At 37.6% G+C, this 26,864-nt stretch overlaps 4 protein-coding genes across 4 annotated transcripts in view; all 4 read left to right on the top strand.

The window, feature by feature from the left end:
- The window catches only part of LOC103461965 (CMRF35-like molecule 3), an 11,220-nt gene extending 6,602 nt beyond the window's left edge, over positions 1-4,618 (top strand). Inside the window, exon 6 of the mRNA XM_008404420.2 lies at positions 3,796-4,618. Coding sequence (XP_008402642.1) covers positions 3,796-4,110 — 315 coding nt within the window. The 3' untranslated portion in view covers positions 4,111-4,618. The remainder of the gene's footprint in view (positions 1-3,795) is intronic.
- A 3,162-nt stretch (positions 4,619-7,780) lies between these two features.
- Positions 7,781-12,038, top strand: LOC103462032 (high affinity immunoglobulin alpha and immunoglobulin mu Fc receptor-like). Its single transcript, XM_008404548.1, has 5 exons — positions 7,781-7,878; positions 8,006-8,329; positions 9,667-9,708; positions 9,877-10,004; positions 11,463-12,038. The coding sequence occupies exons 1-5, from the start codon at positions 7,803-7,805 to the stop codon at positions 11,775-11,777; spliced, it is 885 nt and encodes a 294-aa protein (XP_008402770.1). The 5' UTR covers positions 7,781-7,802; the 3' UTR covers positions 11,778-12,038.
- A 2,005-nt stretch (positions 12,039-14,043) lies between these two features.
- On the top strand, positions 14,044-18,543 carry LOC103462104 (CMRF35-like molecule 1). Its single transcript, XM_008404670.2, has 5 exons — positions 14,044-14,312; positions 16,551-16,856; positions 17,035-17,070; positions 17,157-17,264; positions 18,121-18,543. The coding sequence occupies exons 1-5, from the start codon at positions 14,273-14,275 to the stop codon at positions 18,408-18,410; spliced, it is 780 nt and encodes a 259-aa protein (XP_008402892.1). The 5' UTR covers positions 14,044-14,272; the 3' UTR covers positions 18,411-18,543.
- Positions 18,544-18,926: 383 nt separating this feature from the next.
- LOC103462419 (uncharacterized) overlaps positions 18,927-26,864 on the top strand; it is a 10,433-nt gene continuing 2,495 nt past the window's right edge. Inside the window, exons 1-5 of the mRNA XM_017303793.1 lie at positions 18,927-21,092; positions 21,197-21,268; positions 21,646-21,963; positions 22,670-22,843; positions 24,400-24,441. Of these exons, the coding sequence (XP_017159282.1) occupies positions 21,017-21,092; positions 21,197-21,268; positions 21,646-21,963; positions 22,670-22,843; positions 24,400-24,441 (682 nt within the window). The 5' untranslated portion in view covers positions 18,927-21,016. The remainder of the gene's footprint in view (positions 21,093-21,196; positions 21,269-21,645; positions 21,964-22,669; positions 22,844-24,399; positions 24,442-26,864) is intronic.

Genomic DNA, 26,864 nt, shown 5'->3' with positions numbered 1-26,864 from the left:
GTATGCTTTTTTCCTCAAATGTTGCTTTACAAATATATTCTTTGTGATTTAAATAGCCGAGTTTTATAACTGATGATTTGGCAGACATCTTACCCCGTTCTCAGACAACCACTTGTGGCTTTCAGTTGAAATGCTGTAGCCCGCGGCGCCGGATTCATTTTTGAGGTGGGGGGGGCCATGAGGTATTTCGTCATTTTGAATATCAGGCGCGCGCACTTTCTCAGTTCACACGATGGCACCTGTCAATCAACTCTGGGTTTGTCGCAATTTGTCCTGAAGTGATCTCCCGTCACCTGAAAGACAAAGTTGCCGGGTCTACCATACGCTGCAATCTGGCTACTGATTGCTGGCTATTAAATGTGGGGTCATAAAGATTTGGTGGAAAATAATCAGAAAAAATGGTTAAAAGTCGTCAGTTCGGAAATTCCGCAGGGCACGCTTTACACAGGGCATTAGAGGGCGGAATAGAGTTTATTCCTTTTTAAAACTGGAGTCTGGAAAAATGTAAAAGTTGGACAAATGCCTGCAGCCAACCTCATGAACAGCTGAATTTCAGCTGATGGTATTAAAACAGCATGTGGTATGACATTGTTTTGTCATCATTACATCATATGCTTAATGATTAAAGATTAATGCGTCAAGCTAGGTCCAAAACAATAAATATGTGCAGTGTCTACCAATACGTTCAGTTTCTTTGTAAAGCAGTAACGTTTCAGGCATGTGGTGCAAATATTCATACATACGTGATGAAAACATAGCTCAGATACACACTTAAGTAATTCCTCACCCAGGGGCGCCTGCAGGATCTTATCGGAGGGCAGCACAACACTAACACTGTCTGACCCACAAGAGCACAACCACATCTCCAAAGCGCATCATGTGCGTGTTGCAAAAAACTAGCACAAACCTAAACCACACAAATACAGGCCACATGTGCGTATTGAGCAGGGCCCACTAAAATAGCTGACCTTTTTTTTAAATTATGCCAAATAATAATGAAAGCAAAGCCTACCCGTGTGATTGGAGGAGATTCCCATGTTCAGGTGGTGTTTCAGACATCCAGACTATAGGTGAAGCAACAATGTTTGATTCATTTCTAGTCTTTTGGCTAGTGTTTCAACTGAATTTAGCTGTTTAATCTGCAGTCTTATGGTGCGTTCACATCAGATGTGTTTTGAGCGTTAGGCGCGTCTGGTTTACGTGCAAAGTCCATTTGGAGGCGCGTCCAGAACCGTTGTGGCTCCTTTCGACCATCTAGCGAGGCGCGATTTGAACTGTTTGGAGCGTTTTGAGCCTTTGAAGCGTCGAGCGCGTCCGGCGCTCCACATAGACATTAAACCAGACGCAAAGTGCACACGCGTCGAACTTGAAGCGTCCAACAATTTTTGACGCGCGTCATTAAACAGTTGTCCAACCTGGTGACCCATCAGCTCTTCAGTTCGCCAAACCACAAAAAGCTCTTAAGCCAGCGACCAGGCTGAACCGCACCCGGTAAAAACCTCAGGCGGGATCCAAATCAATGCTCTTAGAACTACAGGGGGATTCAAACTCCGCCCATTCATTTTTAGCTTACAGAAAAAGCGCCAGGCCACCAAATAAACAAAAGTAAACTGACCAATTTAGCATTTAGGCTTTGGCGTTCCAACCCCCCATCTGTGTGCTACATWGTATGTGGTAGTATGTAGCACACATCTGTGAGCTGTGTACATGAGGTTTTCACACAAAATATTTTTTTTCTCCGCAATTTTAAAGAGGGTTAGATAATAAAAAAATTAATCTTTTCTTTTTTTACTTAAAGGAAAATCTCAAGGTCCGCACAATGTGTACAGCTGTACATTTGGTAGAGTTCTCAATGCTGTAGGTTTTATCTGTGCCTCTGACTTTATATAAGTACAGAGAGATGTCAGTCACAGATTGTCAGAGCTGAGTGCGGTCTGTGTAAATGTCTGGTGGGACCAACGGACGGGCAGGGCAGGGCAGGGCAGGGCAGGGCAGGGCCGTAAAAGCGCCTATGGCTGCACCCCACGCGCAGGTGAAAATGTGGTGGGCACGACAGCGGGTAACAAAAACATGTTTACCAATGAGACACGTTATTGCTTGGATTTGAATCAGTACGTTTTGCATAAAATAAAAATAGGGATCTTAAAGAAATTGATAAAATTCTGACAATTTAGTGTAGTACAACACTGCAATCCATTTATGGAAGTCTGAATCTGGTTTTGAGGATGTGACAAAAGTTTATCTTTTGGTTTCAGAAAATTTTCAGTATGATCTATTTCCACTGAAAACAATGGACCAAGACCAGTTGTCATTTCTTTACTTAGTCCCTCTTTATAAGGTTTCCTGGCTCTAAAATACAGTATGTTTAGTTTTTACTTTTTAAGCATGTTTCATTTGTGGGTTTATTCATCCAGAATCATTTTGACTCAAAGAAACTGAAAACAGGAAGAGCTTCCTTCACATTGTTTTGTCCACGTATAAAAAAAGCTCAGAGTTCAATACATCTCATTCATATGGCTGCAAAAATACTGGTAACATCTACATGCACTGAAGTCTGTCATCTCATAATTGTTGCATATAGTTTGTAGACTTGTGGGTCTTTAAAAGACTTTACATTTTTATGAAGCTATTTGCACATGCTAAAACATTGTTCCATCCCATTTTTTTGTTGTTGTTGCCACAAATAGATGGGGAGAAACTTTTAGAGCATTAAATGCAGTTTATCACTAAATATGAGCCAACATGAAAAACAGTGGTATCAATGGAAATGATATATTATACTGTATAAGTCCAAACGTGTCAATTCTGGATTTAATAACAGAACAAAAACTACTGAAAAACAGAACTTATAAAATATGGTAGTTTTAGTTTGAACCCTTCCAATGGCTTCACTTTTCCGTTCTTGTCCCAGCTTAGAACAGATGCAGAAAATAGCTTCCATGCATATGACCACAGCATGATGCTGGTGATTTAAATCAGTGGCAATAGACCTGACCAAACTAAATAATCTGTGTTTCACTTTATGCAGGTGAAATTTCATGGGGATTGTAGCAGGCAATTATCAGTGGCCTGTCCCTGTGTGTGCTTGCAAACAGTAATCTGGCTTTTTAATGTTTCTTTTGGAGAAACAGCTTCCTCCTCACCGATTGGCCTTTCAGTCCATGTCGGTACAAGACATGCTTCACTGTAAACAATGACTTCTTTTGCGTTGGTTCCGTTTCCAAATCAGATTTTTGTCTTTTGACTCGTCATCAGCCAGTTTGCAGCGACTTACCCTTTGTGATGTTGTCAGACACCTTATATGGATTAGTTTTAATAAATGTGTATTACTTTCACATGACTTTCAAAGCATTGACTCGTGGGAGATTAGCGCATGTTGCAGTTCTCCAAAACTGTTTTGCTCATGAACAGGATTCAGATTCTGAAATTTTATTTCTTTATTCTAAGAGGTTCTTCAGAAAACAAAACTTTGTCTGCATTTTTTTTTTTTTTTTTGTGGAAAATGACAATCACCAAAGATCAGCTATGACATTTACACAGCACATAATGATTAGGTAAATTGTAGCTTTAATGTACAAACAATTGTACATAACTGCCTCCGGTACTAATGCCTTACAAAGTCTGTGCATTATGAAATACTGTAGCACAAGTAACAGCATATCACTTTACACCAGATTTTTTGACAAACTACAAAAAAGGATTTGCCGTAGACCTGTTTTTAGACGCATCAACATACACCACAAAAAAAGAAATAAAGTGATATCAGCTTAAAATTTTCAAATGTTCTTTTTTCAGGTGACTGATCGTCAATTTAAAGACAAGGGAGCGAAGAGTGACATATCCGTCATTTTTGACCATTTACGACAGCATCCAGCCAGACCCACAGATCCAGTTTCCCTTCCCGTTTATGAAAACCTTCCTTTCTCATCTGGTTCAAGAAATTTACCAGCAGATCAGCAAAGCATCGACGACGCAGACCACAGGATCTACATCACACCGTTACCGTCTGCAGCGGCAGAAATAAACAGTGTGTCTCAGTCTGTCTCCACTGAACCGCCTTCCAGGTCGCTTTGGTTTGGTTTAGACATATCAAGAATAAATCACGTTTAGGATGGCAATACAGTACCTTTTATTAAATAGATGTTAGTAATGCCACTTTAAGCAATACCTACATTGTTATTGTACACTATACATATGCTTTTAATCCTGAAACCTACTGATAACTAAACTGGTGTAACTAAAAAAAATTGAGAGCAGAAAAAAACTAGAAAGTGATTTAAGTTCATAGTATATTTAGGTGGTAGTAAGTAGAGTCATATAGATTTTTAAAGATTATATGCTAACAATGCAATTTAAGGAACAAATTGTATTTTCCATAAACACTCTGCATAAAGTGAAATAACCTCAGGTTAATAGTAGAAGCTGCTTATTTATAAATGCTTCATGTCCTCTGGAAACTTGTATAACTGTGGATATTTAAACGTACTGTATATCTTTACACTGATGGATGTTTATAGCAAGTATCAAAAACTGTACATATGTTGTCTGGGTTTGTTGTTCTTCACTGTGTAAATTATCGTCACTTTTCCCAATAAAAACTTTTTCTGTTTTACTTACTTTGCACAAACAAGCTTTGGAAATATATTTTGTTTTTTTAACTTTGACGAAATAACGTAAAATTTATTCATAAATGTATTTGTTAAGGGCAGGGGCGCAACTACACACTTTCTGAATCGGTATGCGAACACATCTTCTCCCCCACCGCCCCTCTCCTGGTCCAGGTTGAATATGTCTATACAGCTCTGCCTTATTGATGCCGTAATGCCATAATGGCCAATCAGAAAACAGATGGAGAAGTTGTAAACCACGACATCTGTCTGCCTGCAGTTTTAGTGATGGCAATGGAGGAAGTGTGAAACCAATAAGTCCGTGTGTTGGCCACATTCCCACGGCTGGTTCAGCTCTGCACTCTCCCTTTGTAATGGAGGACGGTTGTTTACAGCACTGGCAATTTCCGGTAAGCTTCATAGAATCCAAAAGGTTTGCCCATTCATCACGGGCAAATGCTAGATATTGGGTAAAGTTTAAAGCTTCAACAGTTCATTTGTCCAGAGAAATGTTATTGTTGAGAAATGTTATTCTTATTTGAGAATGATAAATCTCTATGTTGAGAGTTATCATTTATCAATAGCCAAGAGTTTACCTAGCAATTGGCTTTTTTTTCTTTTTTTTTTAAAAAAAAGAACCAACACAAAAATAGCAACCCAAATCATCACTGACTGTGTGAACTCCACACACACTTCAAGCATCCTGGATTGGGCACCCCTCTTTTCTTGCTCCAGTCTCTGGGACTTTGAATTTTAAATGAAATGCAAACTTTAATTTAACAGAAGATTTGGGACCACAGATTAACGGCCGAGACCACAGGTAAGAAATATCCTTGATGTTGGAGTTAGGGAGATGACCTTGCAGCAATGCTTCATAGCATACAATACTGCATTCCCGGTATTCTGGCTCAACCCTTTTTTACCACTTGGAATTCATTCAATTTGTTTACTAAAAGTCTCATTTTACCGCTTATGTATAACAAAACTAATAGTTTAAATTTCCTCCTTCTCTGTGCTCCTGCTCCATGTTCATGATGTCTCCTTTTCAACTTATTTGAGAATTCAGGGTTTAAAGGCATTTGAAATTTTGTAATATTAATAAGCCATTTAAAAATATAGAATTCAAATTCAAAAATACTTTATTGATCCCAAAGGGAAATTAAATGCTGTAACTCATTAATTCAGATCCTCCAAAGAGTTATTGTAGATTGCAATGACTATTGGCAGGAAAGCTCTCCTCTAGTGGTGAAAATTCGTTTCACAGTTCCAAATAAGTTTCTCAACTTTGAAGACTGATTTATCTCGGAATCTGAAAGAATGCAGTCAAACTAGCCAATCACTGAAATGGAAACATACAGTAAAACAAGGTTAGCGTAAGAGAAGTTGAGTCGCCTAGGGCCAGGCGCAACAAAAAGAAGGCACCGTTCAACACTTGGTTTGAGGAAAACAAACATTGTTTTCCGGAAAATCCTGAAAACCAAGCCGATTCAGTGGTCCCTGTAAAAGAAACAATCTCTCAAACTCAAGAGACAGTGGATGAGCAAGGGGAGAAATGGCCACCTGTGACCAAACAACAACAATAAGAAAATTATATCAGTTGGAAACTGGGTGGATGAACTACCCTCAGTAGGTGAAACGATTCCTACTGAAAACCCCTCACTGGGATGAACTCAAGAGAGAAACAGCCACCAAAGCATAAGCAGAAAAAGATGATACCACCACAGGCCTGGTTGGAGTTGCATGCCTCCCCTTGATGAAAAGATTTCTGACAAAAATAAAATGGAGACAGTGAAAGAGAAGAAATGGTCATCTAAGAGTAAACGTGTCAAGCAGACACAAGGAATATGGGAAGATGACAACGACAACAAAATCATATATGGAAATTGGGTGTATGACCTAGGCCCAATAGTTCAAACAATTTCTCCAGAAACCACTCCATGGGTCACCATGGGTCCACCTCTGAAACACTGGAGACTGTGCATCTACCAGAGAAGAAAGATATAAGGATGTAAGGACGTCAATATGACCCCAGAAGAACCCAAGCATTTCCAAGCAACATCTATTTGGATGACTGCAGAATCGTCCACTGAAATAATTGAGAAGCGTGATAGTTCTGTATCGAGAAAACAAGACGATGAGGTAGCTTTCTTAGAAAAGGGGTCTTGTCCCATGGAAAGTGAGATCTCTGCTCCACATCTGGTCACTCAGACAGAATCCGTCTTCAAAACACAGGAGCCAGGGAAGAAATGAGCACTTAAGATTAAGAAGTCACCAATCTTATGGTAAACCTTCCCTGAGCCAGACACTTTGGTGGACCTAACATTTTTTACGGACAATTTGGAAAGCGATGGAAGTTCTCTGCCAGAAAAACTAAGTGATCAGGCAGCGCAAAGAAGACATTTTGGGAAATGTGTCCTGAGTCAGAACCTCGATTAGAGCCAAATTATTTTGTTGAAGATGTTGAAATGGAAGATGTTTTAATAAAGGCAAAAGAAGGAGATAAGGTCGCTCCCTTAGAAAAGGAGAGTCAAGAAAACTCGGTGACGGCTCAGTGACGTTTTTACCACAACTGGTCACTGAAGAAGAGTCAGTCCTCGAAACACCTAAGACAAGGAGAAAACAAAACAATGTCTTACTTTTCCCGAACAAGCCAACATCCAGGTTAAGAATTTACCTGACGTCACCAACAAGCAAACCCAAGAAAATGTTATCGACCTCCAACAGCATGTACACGTCCTGCTTCAACAATACCAGAAAACAAAGGCATCCCTATCAGAGGAAATCAAAAAGAGAAATTTGGCAGAGAAAAATTATGAATGCTGCTGAAGGAAAGCGTGGTGAACACAGTGTCCTCAGCAGGTATGCTTCTATATTAGGTTTACAATTCTTCAGACATAACAATACCCGAAAGAAATAACAGATACCAAGACTGTATTTTAACTTAAGGATGTGCTTAGATCAAATGCACCTAACAAAGCATCTGCCTCTGTTGGCGAAGAATAAACTGTTATTTTAACACAACATCAGTTTTAGCATCCCAAAAGCCACAAAGGTTTCACTTTGATTTAGCTTTATGTGAAAGAGGAAGGTGGTTTTGAACAGGACCAGAAAAGCACCTGACTCAAGCAGAAGACTTTGCCTCCAGGTTGGTGTGGACGTGTCACAGTGACGGTGTGAATTGATGCCAAACTGGAAATGCTAGGAGAAATGGGGATCTCAGGGAGAACATCTCTAGTTCTAGTCATCTTCATTACTTTTCTACAAATCCGAGGTAAGCGTTTTGCTCTCTACTTAGACTTTTTAGTCAGAATTTCCGACACTGATTAACATCTTGCTGAAAGCTTTGCTCACTTGACTTAATTTATATCAGATACTCATTAAAACTTTTTTTTTTCCAGCTCTGATGTGTGACAAACTCACAGTTGTTTCTGGCACTGAGGGTCAAATGTTTGACTTCATATGTGAGTATCCAAGCGACAGCAAAAACAATACGAAACACTTCTGCTGTTTAGACATTGATGAGTCCTTCGGTCAGGTCGTACGAACTTCCAAACACAACGAGTGGACAAGAGAAGGACGTGTCTCTCTTTACGACAACACTACAGCGGGCTACTTTATCGTTAGGTTGGATAAACTGTATTTAAACGACAGCGGGAAGTACCATTGTGGTGATTTTGGGAGCAGTGATCGCATCATGAAGATACATCTGCATGTCTCCGAAGGTAAAGTTCAAAGCATCGAATCACAGCAGAATATTGAACCTTATATTGTGCAGATTTCAGGTTATAACTCAACATTAAATGTGTTTTGTTTTTTTTTGTCAGAAATTATTGCCATGCAACACACCACATGCAAATTCTGCTTGTAACATGTTCAGTTACATTTCACCAGCTAACGTGAGAAACATTTGCTGTTGACCTGCTGCGGTTTAGAAATGACAGGTAGCACAAGCCATAAATGAGAACAGGGTATAATTAGTTTTCCATGTTATCTTCTCCTTTTCAGAAGTTTCGATTTCTGTAGCAAAAGGCCGGAAAGACCACGTCAACATGGAAATGAGAATAATTAGATTTTACTTTGTAAAAAAAAAAAGTGGCAAAAGAAATGCTGCATTTCTGTTGCTAAATTAGCTCTGTATGTTTTTGATGTTTTTCACTCAGCACCTCTCATGCTTAGGTCATAAAGAACAAGGGACATAGTTTCAAAATAATGGGATTTTTGGCTTTCAATATGCATAAAAGTTGGCAGATATAACTTTGACGCCTGTGTTGGTGTGATTCGTAAAATCCCACTGACGCACATGGAGGTTTGAGGTTGGGAGGTGACAAAATACAAAGGAGGTCAAGCTAGATGAATTGTTGTTGGCTTAAATAAGCCAAAAGCAATCTCATGCTGCTGTTATTACAGTTTCTGCATGAAAAGAACATGGGCACATTTGATATTTAAAAAAATATTAGCAATTCATTGAAATTGTGTTCAAGCGTGTTGAACACCTCTGGCTTCGCTTCGGTGGGAACTTGTGATTCTGGGGACGGAGTCGTGAATTAACTCCTTCAGTGTTATAGCCACTGTTAAGAGTTCAGAGTTAAGAAGTCGAGAGTTGTTGATGTCATTTTAACACCTCCAGATTTGATACTGGAACACTTAACCATTCAGAACCAGGAGGGGGGTCCTAGTACTGTAAAACAATGCTGCTAAATGTGCTAATGGTGAAGAAACAACTTACAGTTACAGGAAAAGTCATCTGCGTACATGCTAACTAGCTTTAGCATTCAAAACAGGACACGTTAGCGGCAACGTAGCAGAGACAAATGGTGGGAAAATAGGAGAGGATGAGTCACTGCACCGGAGATTGTGATTGGCAGAGCTCAGACCTGCCTCCTGGCTCTGATTGGTTGTTTCTAGTTAGCACTGGGACAAGGCAGAGGAGCTAATTTTTTTTAACAGATTATCCTTCTCATATTATACTGCCACGACAGTGATAGTTTCAACAAATATGTATATATATATATTTAAAAGTTACATACTTCTGTTTCCAATGCATTGTTGCATTTTCCAGTGTATAAAATCCCAGCCTCCACCATACCTGCACCGGTTCACAGTGAGTATTGGTTTTTGACCTCACAATATTGTTTGGTAATACTTTTGATGTGCTTTTATATTCTTCTCTGTTTAATACATTACTTTTGTACATTCCTATATACTTCTGTCGGTGTTTTGCTTTTTTGAAGTTGCACTGAATAATAATTATTTATTTGGTAACATACAGAGCTCACCATGCACCTGTTCCTGACCATTATGTTGTGCGTTGGAGCGATGATCTTTGTGTGTCTGTTCACAATATGTCTTCTTCTGGCTGCGAAGCACAGGAGGTCCACCCCACGCCAGAAAAGAGAGGTTGGTTTACAAAATAATGAAATAAAATAACACCCATTGAGGCCTCAAGTTAAATATCTGGAGTAACTTCTCTTTAAAATTAACAATGGTTTAGTTTCTCTTAAAGCCTTAAGTTGTCCTACTGCCCTTTCTTTTATAGATTTACAATATAAGAAAGGCCAGACTTCTGCCCAGGTCCCTCTTTAAAATGAGATCTAGATCTCAACGGGGTTTACCTGGTTAAATAAGGGAAATTTTTAAAAAATTACTTTTTTTTAATTTATACTTATCTGGGTTGATCAAAATTTTATTTGTGTGGCCACAATTTAAAGAGGTTAGCTTTTAAAACTGGTCCTTATCGTTTTCATTGTTCCTGCTGCGGCGTGGCGCTGATTTTTGAAAGGAAGAAAAATTAAGCTATCCAGTCCCACTTCATGAAGAAAACCTCGGACAGTCAATGGAATCAAAATCTATTTGATGTGTGCAGACATGTTGAATGTGAATCCCTAATATCAGCTCATTAAGCATCCTTCTTTCCAGTTTGCTCCTTTGAACTATTACAACCTTTGAACTTTGACATTTTAATCCATATTTTTGCTGTCTGAAGTAGCAATATGCTGACAATGACATATTACCGTAACACCTTCTGCCTTTCAAACTTGTCTGATTTATGAGGAGATGAAAAAACTTTTATTTCCAAATAAGACTGTGCATGAAGTGAGTTAGAACCAAGAGGTGAAGGAGGATTAGGAAAAAATATGGCACTTATTTCTAATATTTAGTGTAAAATATATGAGAACAAAAAAAAAATCATATACATTTCTCAGAGTGCAAGGAAGAGTCAGATATTTGGGGATCAAGTTATGGGAGTTTTTTTCATTGGCTTTTGTTTACATTGTTTGAACATATCTGTCATCTATAGTCCACAAGGGGGCACTGCAGCATCCTCAAATCCCTACTTCCCTCAGCTGAAACTCAGCGGTCAAAGTCCTGTTTTTGTCACATGTTTTGTCTGGACAGCTGACATCCTGTTCTCCATATTAGGCGCAGTCAAGCTGACACAAGAGTCGCTGAAACGATTTTCAAATGATACAACTAAACGACAGCACATTTCACCAATATTATTTATCTTCAATGCTGGAGAGTTCTGTTTCCTGTTCATTAAAAATTGTTATTTGTAAGTCTCTTGATTGCTTATTTAATCACTCTGAACTTCTACAACCACATGTGACATCGTGCTCTTTCAGGTCAGCACAGCTGATGCTTTTAGACGTTTTAAATACACTCGGCTACCTACACCGAGGTAGCCGAGTGCTTGCCATTCTTATCTCCTTGTAGTTGGGTGTCATATATTCAGATAAAAGTAAAGAATCACATTATCTTCCACCTTGTACAAACATTTCATTGATGTAATAATGTAAAAACCTGATCTAAGTCCATGACTTGTTCATTGACGCCACTGATTTGTCCTCCCTCTAGACGTCGTCTGACTATGAGACGATGACGCCCCCGGCGGGAGCGGCACCAGAGCCCTGCGGGTGTTCGCATCCGGACTGCATTGACCTCTCCGCTTTACCTCGGCCACCTTCTGACCTCTACTCATGCTTCACAGAGGATAATCGGGAGTCCACCATCTCCTGCAGCCTCGGCGAATACGTGGATGTAGACGTACCGGGACATATCTGCCAGTATCAGATTCTGGACCAGAGCCGACTGGAAAACCATGTTTACCACAGTCTTCACGGGAGCTGCAGCTCCAAACAACGAGCTCCAAAAGAGCAGATTGGTCACTGACGCAGCTTATACTTGGAACAGTGTGTGGGTTGGTTATTGGTATTGTTATACCAATCTGTAAAAAGTGACAGACTTATGACATGAAGGAGGAAGGGCCAGACTTTTCTCTGCTCCTTCTACCTGCCCGCTGCCGTCCTACCTGCTGAAAAAAGGCCATCATTTTATTGTGAAAATGTACAAAATTACTGTTGTATTAAGATAATCAACTTATCTGACAGTATGGACAAGTTAAGCCGTTTTTTCTTTCAAAAAAATGTAAGAAAACTGAAAAAAGTTTTAAAATGATTTTCATCATTCAGATGATGAAAATCATTTCCTGACAAGGGTCAGGAAAACAATGTCATTCAGCTATTGTGGAGGAATTTAATCTAAAACGGGCATTTTCTTTTATTTTCTTTCAGTACTATTGGAAAGGCACACAGATTTCTCATGTCACGTTCAGTGAAATGTTACAGATTTCTGTCGGCTGTTTGGGATAAACGAAGAAGGTAAATGATCAGAATTATTGCATCTTACTAAAGCTGTTTGCAGTTGAAAGTGGCTTTAATGAGATTTAAAAATTTACAGACGTGTTCTCTCTGATGTTAAGCATAATGTGAGCTGCCCCTCTCCCACTTGTTGCTGCCCACTGCCAATCTGATAAACTGCCACAAAGAAAGTCTGTTTGGAAATATTTCCAGAATGGAAAGTCATGGTCTGAAACTGGAGGATCATCCATCCTGGTGTTTTTAAAAGATCACATGTTAGAAGCAAATTAATACACTGCAAAAAAATCCAAGTATTTTTGGACTCGTTTCTAATGCAAATATCTTAGCAGGCTTAAAATAAAACAAAACTAACTCACAAATTCCATTTTTAATACAGGATAAGATTTATAAACAATTTTTTTCAGTCAACAACTCCATGGCATTTATGAAAAAGTGCTTTTTCCACTGGCAGATTATTTCACTGATATGGTCAAATTGTTTGGTTAAACTGGTTTGGTCTTATTTCAAGTGTGATAGGATTTTATGCACTGGGAACTACATTTTGTGTTTTTGCAGTGCATGGCCTTGATTCTTGTGTTTGTTGAAGGCCAGAACTGTATAGAGGTTTATCATTCAAAACAGTAAACACTTGAAATCCAATATTAACTTTAATGTGTGTTTACTTTAGATTTTTGCTTTGGTAAGATCTGTAAGAAATAAAATAGCTGCAATTATCAATATAAGTTTATAATTGTTACTTGTTACTTTTTTGTTTTAAATAAAAGCAATCAGATCATGCTAGACTATTTTAAGTTCTTCTCCAAGTGTCACTAAAAAAGTGACATTTTTAGACAAAATGTACCATGCCAGTGCCTCAATAACATAAATAAATGATTAGTGACTGAGCCTGAACACTTTGCATGTATTACCTTCTAAGACCTGATTGGTTTATTTTACATATTGTTCTCATTACCATGGAGTAGGGCAGTCATCCAGGACACTCTGATGTGGTCAAATAGAAGGTACCTGGACTTTTTCTCTTGTTTCTTGAAGATGTTTCACCCCACATTCAAATGGCTTCTTTGGTTCTGAATATGGGTCAGAAATATCAAGGCTTGTAATTTATAGCCAAAACAATGAAGCGAGCAGGGACGTTAAAGTCACTATTAAGATCACATTGGTATCTCCTTTTCCTCTGTATTTGGTTCAGTGTTTGGTTTGTTGTCATTTGTATGTACACAAGGATGATTGGCAGTGTTAAGACCTTCCTCCTTGCTCTGATTGGTTATCTCTCTCAGATTGTGCCAGCAATACATAGTGATAGTTGTAACAAATATGTAAAAAACAAAAAACATTTTAAGCACTTAAAGGGGCTCTAAAAAGAAATATTATTAGGAAAAAAACCCTCTCTTTTTAGTTTTGGTTTTGGCAATGAAATATCAAAATGAATAAATGTAAAAACGCACTTTTTTTGAAATACAATGATCAGGTATAGGGAGCACAACTACAAGTTAGAAGGCCATCTCTTGAAAAGCAGAGAGGAAACTGTAGCAGGGAAGGAAGCTGAGGTTAAAGGTATAATCTACGCTCAACTAGATTGGCAAAAGCTGATTGTGTTGTGAACCAGTCAGCAGTTCACTGCAGCCAGGTTCTGCTATCAAAACAGGACATATCGTTTCCTCCTGTGTGCACCTCAGCATAATGCAAATCTACAACTTAGCATTTGGTATTTTAGCTCTTTCTGACGATGAAGAGTTTCTTCTGGTTTTATAAATTGTATCTAAGTTTAACAAACACGTTGGTTAGTGTACCATAAGTAGTTCCTTCTATCACGTAAAAGAGCTAAAGAAAGAAAATATGTGAAACAAAAGATGTCCTTTATTTTTAAATAGAAGATTGGTCAGAAGTGGGGAAGTGCAACAACAGCAAGGAACTTGTGTAAAAATAAAAGCAGCTGCGCAGACAGATTTCCTCAATCTTGATGTCTGGATTAAGAAAACCGACAGACGTACAAACCATCTGAAAATCATGAAGAGTTTGGTTCTTGCTGTTGTCCTCGCTCTGGAAGGTAAATTCACCAAGATTTATTAATTCATCCCTTTTGAGTGTCCTTGTCTCTTTTCATCTTTTGTGGTTGAACATTTCTCAACAGTGATTTAGAAACTCCACCTTCACTTCACTTAGTTCTTCTGGGGGTGGAAAACAACATTTAGGACTTCAATAAAAAATATAAATAAATGTCTACAGATGTATTATCCATTTTTTCTTGTGTAAAGTTTATCGCCCTGTGAACACTGTAAAACATTTGTGCTGCTTTTAGTTGTGTCTGATATCTTCTACTCTTTAAGTTAAATAAATTTAGTGAGTTTTAGATTTCAAACCTAAATGTGTGAGTTTGTGGAAGATAAACTTACAGTAGTAAGTTGTGTTAACATTTTTATTAATTTTGTCAAGTCTCCAAGAGTTAAATAAACTAGAGTTTTTTGGTTAAAGAAAAAACTGAAAGTAGAAGAAGAGAGGAGTGAGAATTATTTCCCAGAGTGCTTAGCGGCATGTTTTTTTTATTCTGAGATGGAAGTGCGTTACATTGATCTGACTCTTGTGTTTTATTAAGGCACATGTTTATTTTAATGCAACTGACAGTTTGCAAAGCTTGAGAATAATGTCCTGTTCACACTAAATGTTTTCATTATAATGTTTATCAAATTTCATTATCAGGTCAGAAATTTTGTTCATGCAATTTGAAACAAGGATTTAAATGATTCTAAAGTAAAATAAGTAGTTATTTTAACTTGATATTGCAAGTAGTCTTTTTTTTTTAAGTTTTTGTCTCGCATATTGTGAACTAATTATTTGTCTTAAATTGCAGCATTAAGTTAAAACTCACCAGTCAAGATTAATGAACTTTTAAAAAATCAATGTTTAGACAACTTGTCTCTTGTTAAATCAACTTCACGAACTTTAGCTTCTGAGTTAAAACCAATAAAATTTTCTTGCTGATTTGAATTGCTTTTTCAAGGCAGCGGGTGAGCTTTCATTTTCAAGTATCTCTTTGGTATCTCTTTAATGTCACAGTTTGCAGCAGTGAAAAGATAAACATGACATAAAAGTTAAAAACCCAACATCTTGCACTTTATTTTTTATCACTGAAACTTTTTTTCTTACTTCATTTCAGTTTTTTTTTTTGCTTATCTGCTGCTGTGATGCACGGCACCCTTATCTGTTGGCAGTATTTGCAAAGATGCGTAAAAACCCCAACAGATAAATAAACCTTTGACTGCAGTACCGCAACGTCACAGCGAGAAACGCTGCTGCTCCCAGACAGCGATCATTAGGGACTTCGATTACCTCAATTACCATCTTTATCGTGTGTTTGTTGGCAAAATGAACTTACGACCTAGTCAAGTTTTGTTTTGCATCATTTTGAAATATTGCTTTTAGGATATGTGGTAAATGGTCCGTACATGTGTAGTTCTTTGTCAAGTAACCCCAAAGCGATTCACAAACAGTCTCTCACCCATTCACTCACACCAGCAGACAAGGTGTTTAAAAACGAAGCTTAAATTTACTGTGAGTTGTCTTCTGGATCAAAAGCCAGTAACACTCAACTAAACTACTGAGTGAAAAATGAAAGAATTATGAAAATAATGAGTTACTAAAAGGTAAAACTGTAAAAATAAGAAAAAAATGAACCAATAAAATGATGCAATGATGTAACACTTCAGCATGGACTGCCAAACCTGTTGTTTTTTTGTTGTTGTTTGTTTGGGGGTTTTTTTTCAGAAGAATTTGGAAATGAGGCCAAGTCTGTTTTTAACCAACTAAGATCAGTTTGGTCAAAGTGATTTCACAGTTTTGTCATGGCAAATGCAACATGTCTGTTAGCGAGGTTAGCACTGTGGTCAACATGTCTGACACTCTTTACAACTGCAAATTTATACATAAAATGCTAACAATTCCTTTAAATTCTTCACTTACGCTTATTTACGATTTGTTAGGGGTGCCAGTGATGGTCTTACCAGAGAAAAACAAACAACAGCCCCCAAATCCCCAAAGCTAACGTTATCTCAAAAGTTTTTTTACTCCACTGAATAATTGTTTTGAATATAAGATTGAATTTTGCTGCTGCTACAAAAGACAAACTTATTTAAGGCTTTGATCTTTGCTATGGGCACCGCTACGTGTTTATGGTACTAATCTGTGAAATTCAGAAACATCACACTTGGAGGATTTTTTATTTTTTTTGTCAAAAGTCTGTTCAGAAATTGGCTTTATGCGTTTCTGTTTCTGTTTTTTTTTTGTCTAGTGATTTTTCAGACTGAAGCCACGTCAGTAAGAGGAACTGAGGGGGGATCAGTCAAAATAACATGCTCTCATTCTTATGCCACCACCAATGTCAAATATTTCTGCAAAGGAGCGTGCGGTGAAGCAGACGTCCTGATAAAAAGCGGGCCCCTGCAGCAAGAGGGGAAGTACTCTATAGAAGATAAAGGGAACACATTCTATGTAACAATATCAAAACTGGAAAAGAGCGACGAAGGAGTTTACTGGTGTGGCGTTGAGAGAGTTGGAGTGGACACGTACGACAAAGTGACCCTCACTGTAGCAGAAGGCGAGTAAAGTTGTTGTGACATCGATGCCGTAATTATCACTTCTTGTCAAGATAAAAATATCAGCTCTGTTCCCTTTCACTGATGAGGAAGCTTCTCTGAACGGGTTTGTTTCGTCTCAAAAGCATGTGACGAAATCATGAAAACATGTCAAAGTTTTCTTTTTGCCATTTGTAACAGAGAATCCAGGAAGCAGCCTGAAGATGCCGGATTCTAGTAAGCATTTCTGTTTCAGTGCCTTATTGAGAAGAAAATTTGTTCTTATTGCTGAGCTTGTTCTTCATTAGTTATGTTTGTTCCAGAGAAAATGGTGTATCTTGGAACTGGTCTTGGTGTGGCGGTGCTGGCTCTGGCGACCGTCCTGCTGTTGTTCTTCAGACTCAGAAAAAGAGACGTCAGCACGTCTCCAGGTGCAAAACACTGAAACACACTTTTTAGGTTGCATTAAACACACAGGACAAAGAGAAACTTGCCCATAGCAAACCTACTAGTACATTTAAACATGTGATGATCACAAGTAAAGCTGACAACATTTAACTGGTTTTCATTGAAATTTTAACTTTTCAACATTTTCTATGGATATAAAAAAAAAGACAAGAAGTTTTATTCTTCCCTCATTATCTGGTGCCATCTTTTAAGGTTCTACCTACATCAGTTCTCTTGAGATTTTTCCAAACTCTTTTCTACAACTTGTGGACCCAAAGATCGATCATGATCTGTAAGTTGGTTTCAGGCAGAGTTTCTCCGGCTCACATCACTTTGGATGTGATATGAAGTGATGGAATAAGTGATTAAAAACATTCACGACTTTAAAAGCAATCATCTATTACCATTTTAGTATCTACTAACATTTTTTGTTGTTGTTGTTGCATATACAGGATGAACAAATACAACGGAGTATTAGGGCCACGCTACAAAAAAACTAAGAAATAAATTAGAATTAAGTCAAGAATTTTACTTTATAAAGAATTTTATAAAGTTAGAGTATCATGACTTAATTCTTGTAACTGTATTTTTTTTTTTTAAATTGTCTTAGCATGGCCCTTATACTCCATCGTATTCAAATGTCTAAATAAAAACATATTTGTAACAGAAAGAAGCAGTGAACACACTTATTTGATCACAGAGAAAAAATGTGAGAGCAAATGATGTGTAGCAGTTTGTTGCTTTTGTAACCTATTCTTGCTTCATGTTTATCTAATCTCTGAATGTTGTTTGGTCTGTGGAGGGATTCAGAACTTCTCTGTGTTTCCTGAATCTGTTCAGGAAAAAATGACGACGTTACATATTCAAAGCCCTCAATCCAGAAGAAATCCCAACATACCAACGCCGCTTCGTCAGTCAGTGAGGAGCAAGCAGCAGATTTCAGGATGAACGTGGATCAGCCGGAGATTCTGTACTCCAACATCCGTTCAGGGCCTGAGGTCCAGTTAGACGACCTCTGCTATTCCACCGTCAGCTTCAGCGAACAGCCAGCCTGCAGCGCCGCCTCTCCTCAAACCGAACTAGCCACATACTCATTTGTTAAATCCAAACCTGCAGGCTTCGCCGGCTGAACACCTTTAATGTTCAAGTTTTTACATCTTTAACTGAGAAAATTATATCTAGTGATTACAGCAGATGTTTTTAAGTTTATTCTTGTGTTTTTTAATTTAGTGTCCTATAAATCAGAACACATATTTTACTGAGGCTCAGTTGTCAACTGTTTTTTTTTATTATAATTAATTATTTCAAATGCCCAGCACAAAAAGATTAAAAAAAATATATAATATTTTTATTTAATTATTTAGTTTCATACTCATCTTTTTTCATTCTTGTTACCTTTGAATACTTTAGAGGGTTTTTTTTCATCTTTCTCTTAAAGCAACACATTAATTTTACAAAAAATTACAATTTAGGCTAAATAGTTTCATACATGCAAACTCAAAAGGAACACAGAAATAATCCAACAAAAATATGAATACATATTTAAGCCAAAGCCCTCTGTTCATGTAAACTCATAAGAATACTGCCATCTAGTGGACAGTTTCTACTGTCAAAAATATATTCCAAAAAACCTTCCAGACTAACATGGCTCCACTAATAGTTTTTTTTTTTTTTTACATTATGTTTGTTGTTATCTAGTAATCAATCTCTATAACTTGGCTATAATCAAATGTTTAGCATGAATACAAGAAATCCAAAAACAAAAACACAAAAAACTCTTCATAAATAGTTAGTTATAAAGAACATGTGAGTATAAATTTAAATAACTTAAATTGTTGCTGACCATAAGAAATAACATGCAGCATGTTGGTGAGATAATTTGAACACGGAGCTGAAAAACTAATGTTACGCATTTCTGACTCTGTTTGTCTCCACTTCCTGTTATGGAAACAACATTCAAATGCTTTAAAATTTTGTGGAAGAATTTGGTTACAAATGCAAACAGCTTTCTTTTTTCATATCAAACAGGTTGTTAGTTTGTAAAATGTCACATTAACGGTGGAAAAAGACGTGGAGTAATTTACTTTCAATCGGCCTGAGTAACATTTAGGATTTTGTTAGATTCTTATCAAACTAAAATCTTCTGTCCTTCCAAACTCAGGGCAAAAGTTCAACATTGCTGAAGTGCCCATTTAAAAAATAAAATAAAATAATTTAATGCTATGCTTCTCTGACAGAGGTTCAGATCGAACAGAAATTATTCTCACTCAATGCTGTCAAGTACATAACCTATGTAAATTACTGCAACGTTCTAGGAATTTACATATCTGTTGCTATTTGTGTCCTCAAGTTGACCTAGTTTGGTGCAGCTTCACATTCTGAAAGAGTTATGAATTTCCATTCTCTGAGAAAATAAGAGATGAATTCATCCTTTCATCAAATGAACAGCATTAAGTTGTTCTTTGATTAAACCACCAAGAAATTTAAACCCACATTTATGACTTCTGAATCATTCTGTCCCCACAAGATTACTGCTGTACCAACATTTAAAGATGCAGTATGTAACTTTTATACTTTTTTTTTTTTTTTAGATATTTTAAAAAAATGTCACTATGACAGTATAATGAGACAGATAATCTGTGGTAACTCTGGGGCCGCTGTAGAGAGCCATGTGCTCAGGTGGAAGAAACTGTTGATAGGAAAACTATTAGTAATGCACTCCATAAATCATAACTTTATGTTAGAGTGGCAAGTCCTGTTTGCAGCTAGCCCCAAGTCATGTTGTAGACTCTGTCAACATGCTGAATGAGGAGCTAAGATTCACTTAGTGGTAAAGTTCCTAAAATAAATAGCCTTTTCAATAGCATTTTAATTTATTGTCAAAGGCCAGAGCAAAGGTAACCGAGAATGAATACCATGACTTGAAAATTGATGTTTGTATATGTTCTTAGTGAAATTCGACTGAGTTTGAGAAATTTCACAAAGAAGTTTAGAGACATAAACCAAAACACTTGCAGCTGTAACTGATAGAAAGGCTGGATTACAAATCTAGACATCACTATTCAGATCTCCATTTGTTGGAAAATGTTTATTCTACTTCACAATCTGTTTCGTCTTTGTCACATAAATCCCAACAAAATGTGTATCAGGGACTCTGACACGGCTCATCTGAAAAAATGCCTTTATCTGGACTCATCTGGTAATAAAACTGGATTAGTTCATCCATGGAAAAATAATATGCTTCACCTCAAACTTCAGTAATATGGGAGATCTTCTTCAGCGAAGTGCCAGGCTACATTCACACATACCAGAGAAAATCAACTCAGTCAAAATTCAAACATGTTTCTTATCCTGAGCTTTGAATATTCCACTTTTACCTCTGGGTGTAATATGTTGAGATCATGTGCAACACGAAACTAAATAGCTCGTATTTATTTTCATAATGATTTTCGATCCAAAGATAAGTCGTACACTGCAGACATTGTTCAGCGAAGCGGAGCCGTGTTTTAGTCCCATGAAGCAGGTGGCGGTTCACTCTGCATATGAGTCAGTTCCCAGCTTTCTCTTCTGCATTTCCTCTCCTTCTCACGTCGGAGGCAGATGCTCTGATGACAGATAACATGCAAATGGATTGAGTCCTGTAGAAGAAAGGAGAAGTTGAAACGATAATTTAAAAAAACCCCAAAAGATCAGAAACGGTCACAGATCTGACTTCCTGAGGAGAAGTTTTAGGCCAATGTTAGTTTCAGTTCAAGCAGTTTTGAACTCCACAATGAGGATATATTTTACAACTATTGTCTGGTTGCTGACAGGTAAGAGCATTTATTTATTTTTTTTTACATTATAAAGTGATTTGGGACTTAGACGTGTAAAGTGTGTGAAAATTAAATTACTTTTGGTGAATTTTTTATGACAGTCAGTGGAGATTTACCTGTAGAGAAGGAAAATGATGAAGCTTCTCTCAACACTGCTGTTTATTGGTCACACTGTAAGTACATTGGTCATAAAACATGCTTTGAAATGTCTTTAAAAATGGTATCAGGAGCAAAACAGAAATTAAGAAGAAACAATGTGCTTAAGAATACAATTGTGTTACATTTATTGTCTTTTCACTGCTTTGTATTTCAGCAACAGTAGAAAAATGGTGCGTCAGCGCTTACAGTTACTGAAAACAACAAAACATAGACAGATTTAAGCGCAGTAATGTATTTTACTCAGACACGCCAAGAATAATATTTAGCTGTCACGGTAATGCCTTATTTTGAATCATAAATGGCTAAATGTTATCAGTCAGCTTAAAACAAACCAAAACGTGCCTTTAATAAACATAAGCGATCATAACTGTACTCTTTAATTCTCCCAAAGGCAACAGTGCAACAGTGGAGCAAACAGCACACACTGGAGAGTCTGTTTCCATCACCTGCAAATATTCACAAGCCACTAAAAACGGCATCAAACACTTCTGCAGAGTCGACGGAAACTTCAGCTGCACAATGATGATTTCAGCGCAGCATTCAAACTACACAAAACGGGAAAAGATTTCCCTCAGCGTTGATAAACAGCGAGGATTGTTCGAGGTGAACATCTTCACGGTGACTCAGGAGGATTTGGGCAAATACCGGTGTGGCTTGGAAGAAAACGGTATAATCACTTGTTTACAGGAAGTCTTCCTCCGTGTTCTGAGTGAGTACTGATCTAAATTAGTGGATCGCTGTTTAAGAAATTATCAATATGATGCGGCCTTATAAAAACAGAGTACATAGGGTTACTCTGAAGTTATGAGATCTGAAAAATCTACAAATAACATTAGACTAATAATAATGTATCAGGTTAAAATGGTGCTCAGCAGTTCATCCTCCAACACTTGACTTAATGTGGTTGAGAAAGCTATAAAACGTGTCAAATAGGCCATCTAAAATGCTCAAACAGTGTTTGTTTTTAAGCATCCATCTGAAATCTGGCTTTTTGCAGACATTTTTGCGCAGTGAAGCTTGCTGCCATGCTAGCTTAATATTGATACATTCTCCCTGGGTTTTGATAGGGCTTGTTGATAGTTTGGCTGGCAACATAATTTCTATCAGGGTCCAGCTGAATTATGCATAGATAAAACTAACAAAAAAAAAATCCACTTTATAAATTTGGTACAAGTCACGTAACACAGATAGGTTGTTGCAACCACAGCCTCCTTTTCACTGTTAATGTTGTAAAGGGTGGAAAAAATACTTAAGACCCCTTGAAACCAGAGCTGTTTGTTTTGGAGCCGTTATATGTTTCTTCACATATTTACTTCTATGAGTTAAGTTTTTTTTTTTAACATGGGCTATTTTACATTTTTACATCAAGTAATGCTTCTTATGCTTTTTGTAACTTATACTTTGTTGCTGTTCAGACCCGGTTACAGTCCCAACCTACGCCAGAAAGGGAGAGTCACCACCTCAACCTGAGCAGATTATACCACCACAAACACGAGTGAGGATTGACAGAAATTCTGATTGTGGCTCCGATTGTGGTTCTGATTCTGGTTCTGGGAAGAAACAACAGCTATTTGTTTCCACCCTTACATGTAAGTGCCTCCTTTATCATTTTTGCATACATTTTATAAACTGGAAAACTTGGATATTTAAGACAGTACTTTAAGTGGTAATAAGTTTATAATATTACAAAACAATTAACAAAAGTATAAACTTGATTCTATTAATTATATTTTTGTATATTTTTAACAATACTGCAGCATGAATATGTGTTTTCATTACTATATAGAATGAAACTATAAAATGGAGGAAAACTTTCCGATGTTGTTTGCTGCTCTCTGTGTTTTGAACCCATTACTTTCATCCTTGGCTCAAATCAAAAGCTCACAATTAGTAGATTCAAATGATGACTTCTAAGTTAATGTTGTAAGGATCATTAATGCCTCTTGCAGATAAAGTAATTTTGAATTTACCAACATTTACCAACATCTTTCTTCTGACAGAAAGCAATATTAACATTTTGAGTACTGACACTGTGAAGAGAACTAAAGATTAGAAAGATCAGATGTCAAAGACTTGAAGTTTATCACCAAAGTTAAATTCTTCACAACAGAAACTTATAAAAACCTGATCAGCAACTACGGGAAATGTTTTACTGCTGTCAAGACAGTAAGGATTCTGTTTATTTCATCATAATAAAATAAAGAAGTGTTGAATTAAATTGAACGGATAAAACTTTATTTTTCAGTAAATTACAGTCACTCTACCTACATACCTAATTCCCTATCAGATATGCAACATGCCTAGGTCAGTCTCTCTGCTTGATTGAAATTAATATGGACTTACACGGTCATAATGTATCAGTAAAGATACACAGCTATCATCACTTTAAGCAAAATCCTAGAAAGAACATAATTGGGATGTTTTTTCTTAAGAGCTAGTGATTTATTCTGGAGGGACCAGTCATTCTGATACGTTGCCCTGTCACGACTGCCCAGAATAACGCCAAGACGGATCTAGTGAGCCTCTCCTTACCAGTTCGTCCCAATGTTCCCCGTTTCTGTAGGGCACAACAAGAATGCTGTGAAGTGCAAATTTAGCATCACCTTATCGTGAGCCAGCTGGTGGAATTGATCAAATACTGTCACGGCTTTGCTTAAATCTGTTAGAAATATAAAATAAGAATAGAATATTGTCAATCTATCTTTCAATTGTTGGTTTTAAAAACGTGTATAAATCACCAAATGGTTGATAAAAAAAAAAAAGAAAAAAAAAAACTCCTCTGGCCCAATTTCATACAATTTCATGGAACTACCACCACTGCAAAGGTATGAAATGTCAAAGAGGCAAAACACAGAGAAAAATCCCACCTGTCTGCATAAAGGTGGTGAATAAGCTTAGTGATTTTGTCCAGTCTTTATAATATATTTTTGCAAGGTAATCCAAAACTGCCACTGTACTTGCATGTTTTGTAACCAATTGAGGGCATACAAGTAGGATAAGGTAAATATGAGTGGCAAACATATGAGCAAGCCAACAAAATGAAAACGTTTTAGCAAAATCTGAATTGACTAGAAAAAGATGACTAAAGATCGTCTTTGTTTCTGTTTATTTGCATTGTAACTCTATGTCTGTTATTTGTGATTAGCTCATTTAGGTGATGGACAAAAAAAACAACCACCACAACCAGGTAATAATAAATAATAATAATAATCAATTTAATTTATAGCGCACTTTTCATTAATAAAAATCTCGAAGTGCTACATGGTGCAGCTAAAAACAGATAAAATCAACAATCAAAAACAATTTAAAAAAAGACAGTCATTTAAAAGTGAATAAGGCTTGTCTACAAAGAAAAGTTTTCAAGCCAGTTTTAAAATCGGACAATAATTGCGGGGCTCTCAAATAGTCCGGGAGAGAGTTCCATAGACGAGGAGCAGCCACAGCAAATGCTCCATCACCCATAGTCCTTAGTCTTGATCGAGGAAGGTGGAGAAGATTACAGGCTTGGGATCGTAAGGGTCTAGAAGTTGAATGTGAAGTAAGGAGGTCCTTCAGGTAATCTGGTGAGGTTCCATATAGACAGTGATGGGTGATAAGTGCAATTTTATACTGAATCCTATAAGTTACAGGAACCCAGTGAAGCTCGTAAAGAGTAGGTGTGATGTGATCAAATTTACGAGCTCTCACTGGGATCCTGGCAGCACTGTTTTTAATGTACTGAAGCCTCTGAAGGTGTTTTCTGTGGACTCCAATAAACAGCGAGTTACAGTAGTCGAGCCTGGAGGAGACAAAGGCGTAGATGAGGGTCTCAGCATCAGAATAGGAGAGAGATGAACGAATTTTGGAAATATTGCGAAGATGAAAAAAACAGGTTTTAAACAGGTGCTTAATGTGATTTTCAAATGTGAGATGGGAGTCCATTCGAACTCCAAGGTTTGTAACAACGGAGGAAATGGGAATGTCTTGTCCAGAGAATGAAATACTCGTCAGAGTCGAGGATTGAACCTGGTGAGGCGTTCCGATCAGTATGGTCTCGGTTTTGGAACAGTTCAACTGAAGAAAGTTATGGTTCATCCAAGTCTTAATCTCCTCCAGGCAGGACATTAGTGCAGTAAGTGTAGGTGAAGTAGAAGATGATCCCGTTCTAATGTAAAGTTGCAAATCGTCCGCATAACAGTGAAATGAAATGTTATGCCGATTAATGATTTTACCTAAGGCAGCAAGTAAAGAGAGAAAAGCATAGGCCCTAGAACTGACCCCTGCGGGACACCACAGGACACACTAACGGCCTGGGACTTGGAGTTGCCAGGGCAGACACAATCCAGCCTATTAGAAAGAAAAGATTGAAACCAATCCAGGACAGATTCACCGAGACCGACTTCCACATGCAGACGATGTAGGAGAATGTTATGGTTCACAGTGTCAAATGCAGCAGTGAGATCAAGGAGGACAAGAATGGAAGTGCAGCCAGTATCAGCAGCCATGAGAACATCATTTGTAACTGTTAGCAGGGCAGTCTCAGTACTATGAACAGGACGGAACCCAGATTGAAAACAGAGAATTTCTTTGAAGGTGGCGCTGGAGTTGGGCAGCAACTGCCTTTTCCAGCACTTTAGAAAGAAAAGGAAGATGAGAAATAGGATGATAATTGGAAAAGGAATCAGGATCCACAGTGGGGTTTTTTTTAGAAGGGGTTTGATGATGGCAGTTTTAAGAGACAGAGGGACATGGCCGGATTTCAGGGATTTATTTAGAATTTCAGTAATTAATGGGCTTATTAATTACGATTTTATTTTTTAAGTGAGGAGGGAAAAGGATCAAGTGCACAGAAAGAGGGTTTCATTCCCTTAAGGAAGGTCTCTACCTCGCTTAGAGCAACGTCATCAAAGCAGTTCAACCCAAAAGGCACAGAAGCAGGGGCCAGTCGGGAATCGGAGACACCAGGAAACTGAGATCTGATCGAGTTTACTTTGTTTTTGAAAAATGACAGAAACAGATTGCATTGTTGAGTCATATCTTCAGCATAGATTTATTTGTGGGGATTAAGGAGGTGATGTATTGTAGAAAAAAGTTGCTTAGAGTTTCCTGGACAGCTATTGATAAGGTTGGAATAGTACTGATATCGCGCTTTCCTGAGGGAAAAAGCATACGCTTTCTGATGTTCCCTGTATGCCTGTTTATGAACAGAGAGACCCGATTTTTTTGCACGTCTCTCGATGGCACGACCAGCGGTTTTCATATTCCGCAGCTCATTAGTATACCAAAGGGCTGAACGGGAGAAAGACACCAGTCTCCACTTAAGAGGAGCATGGAGCTCCAAAAGCTCCTGGAGAGATTAATTGTAATAGTAAAGTGATAGGTGAAGAAAGATTTGTTATTGCTCTACAAAAATGTGTGCTTGCACTGTAACGCTGTCTGCTAATTGTATTTGTCTCTTTTAAATGGTGAACGAGAAAACAAAGAACTGACATCAAGTAGAGAAGGATTTACTACTGCACTACAAAAACATTTTGAAATTGTTTGTTAGCGCTGTAACTCTGTGTCTGTTAATTGTACGTATCTCTTTTGCATGGTGAACTTGAAAACCAAGCACCACCACCAGGTAAAGAA

The sequence above is a fragment of the Poecilia reticulata genome, linkage group LG1 (assembly GCF_000633615.1).
Source record: "Poecilia reticulata strain Guanapo linkage group LG1, Guppy_female_1.0+MT, whole genome shotgun sequence".
Taxonomy (NCBI): domain Eukaryota; kingdom Metazoa; phylum Chordata; class Actinopteri; order Cyprinodontiformes; family Poeciliidae; genus Poecilia; species Poecilia reticulata.
This window is presented reverse-complemented; position numbering and strand designations above follow the sequence as displayed.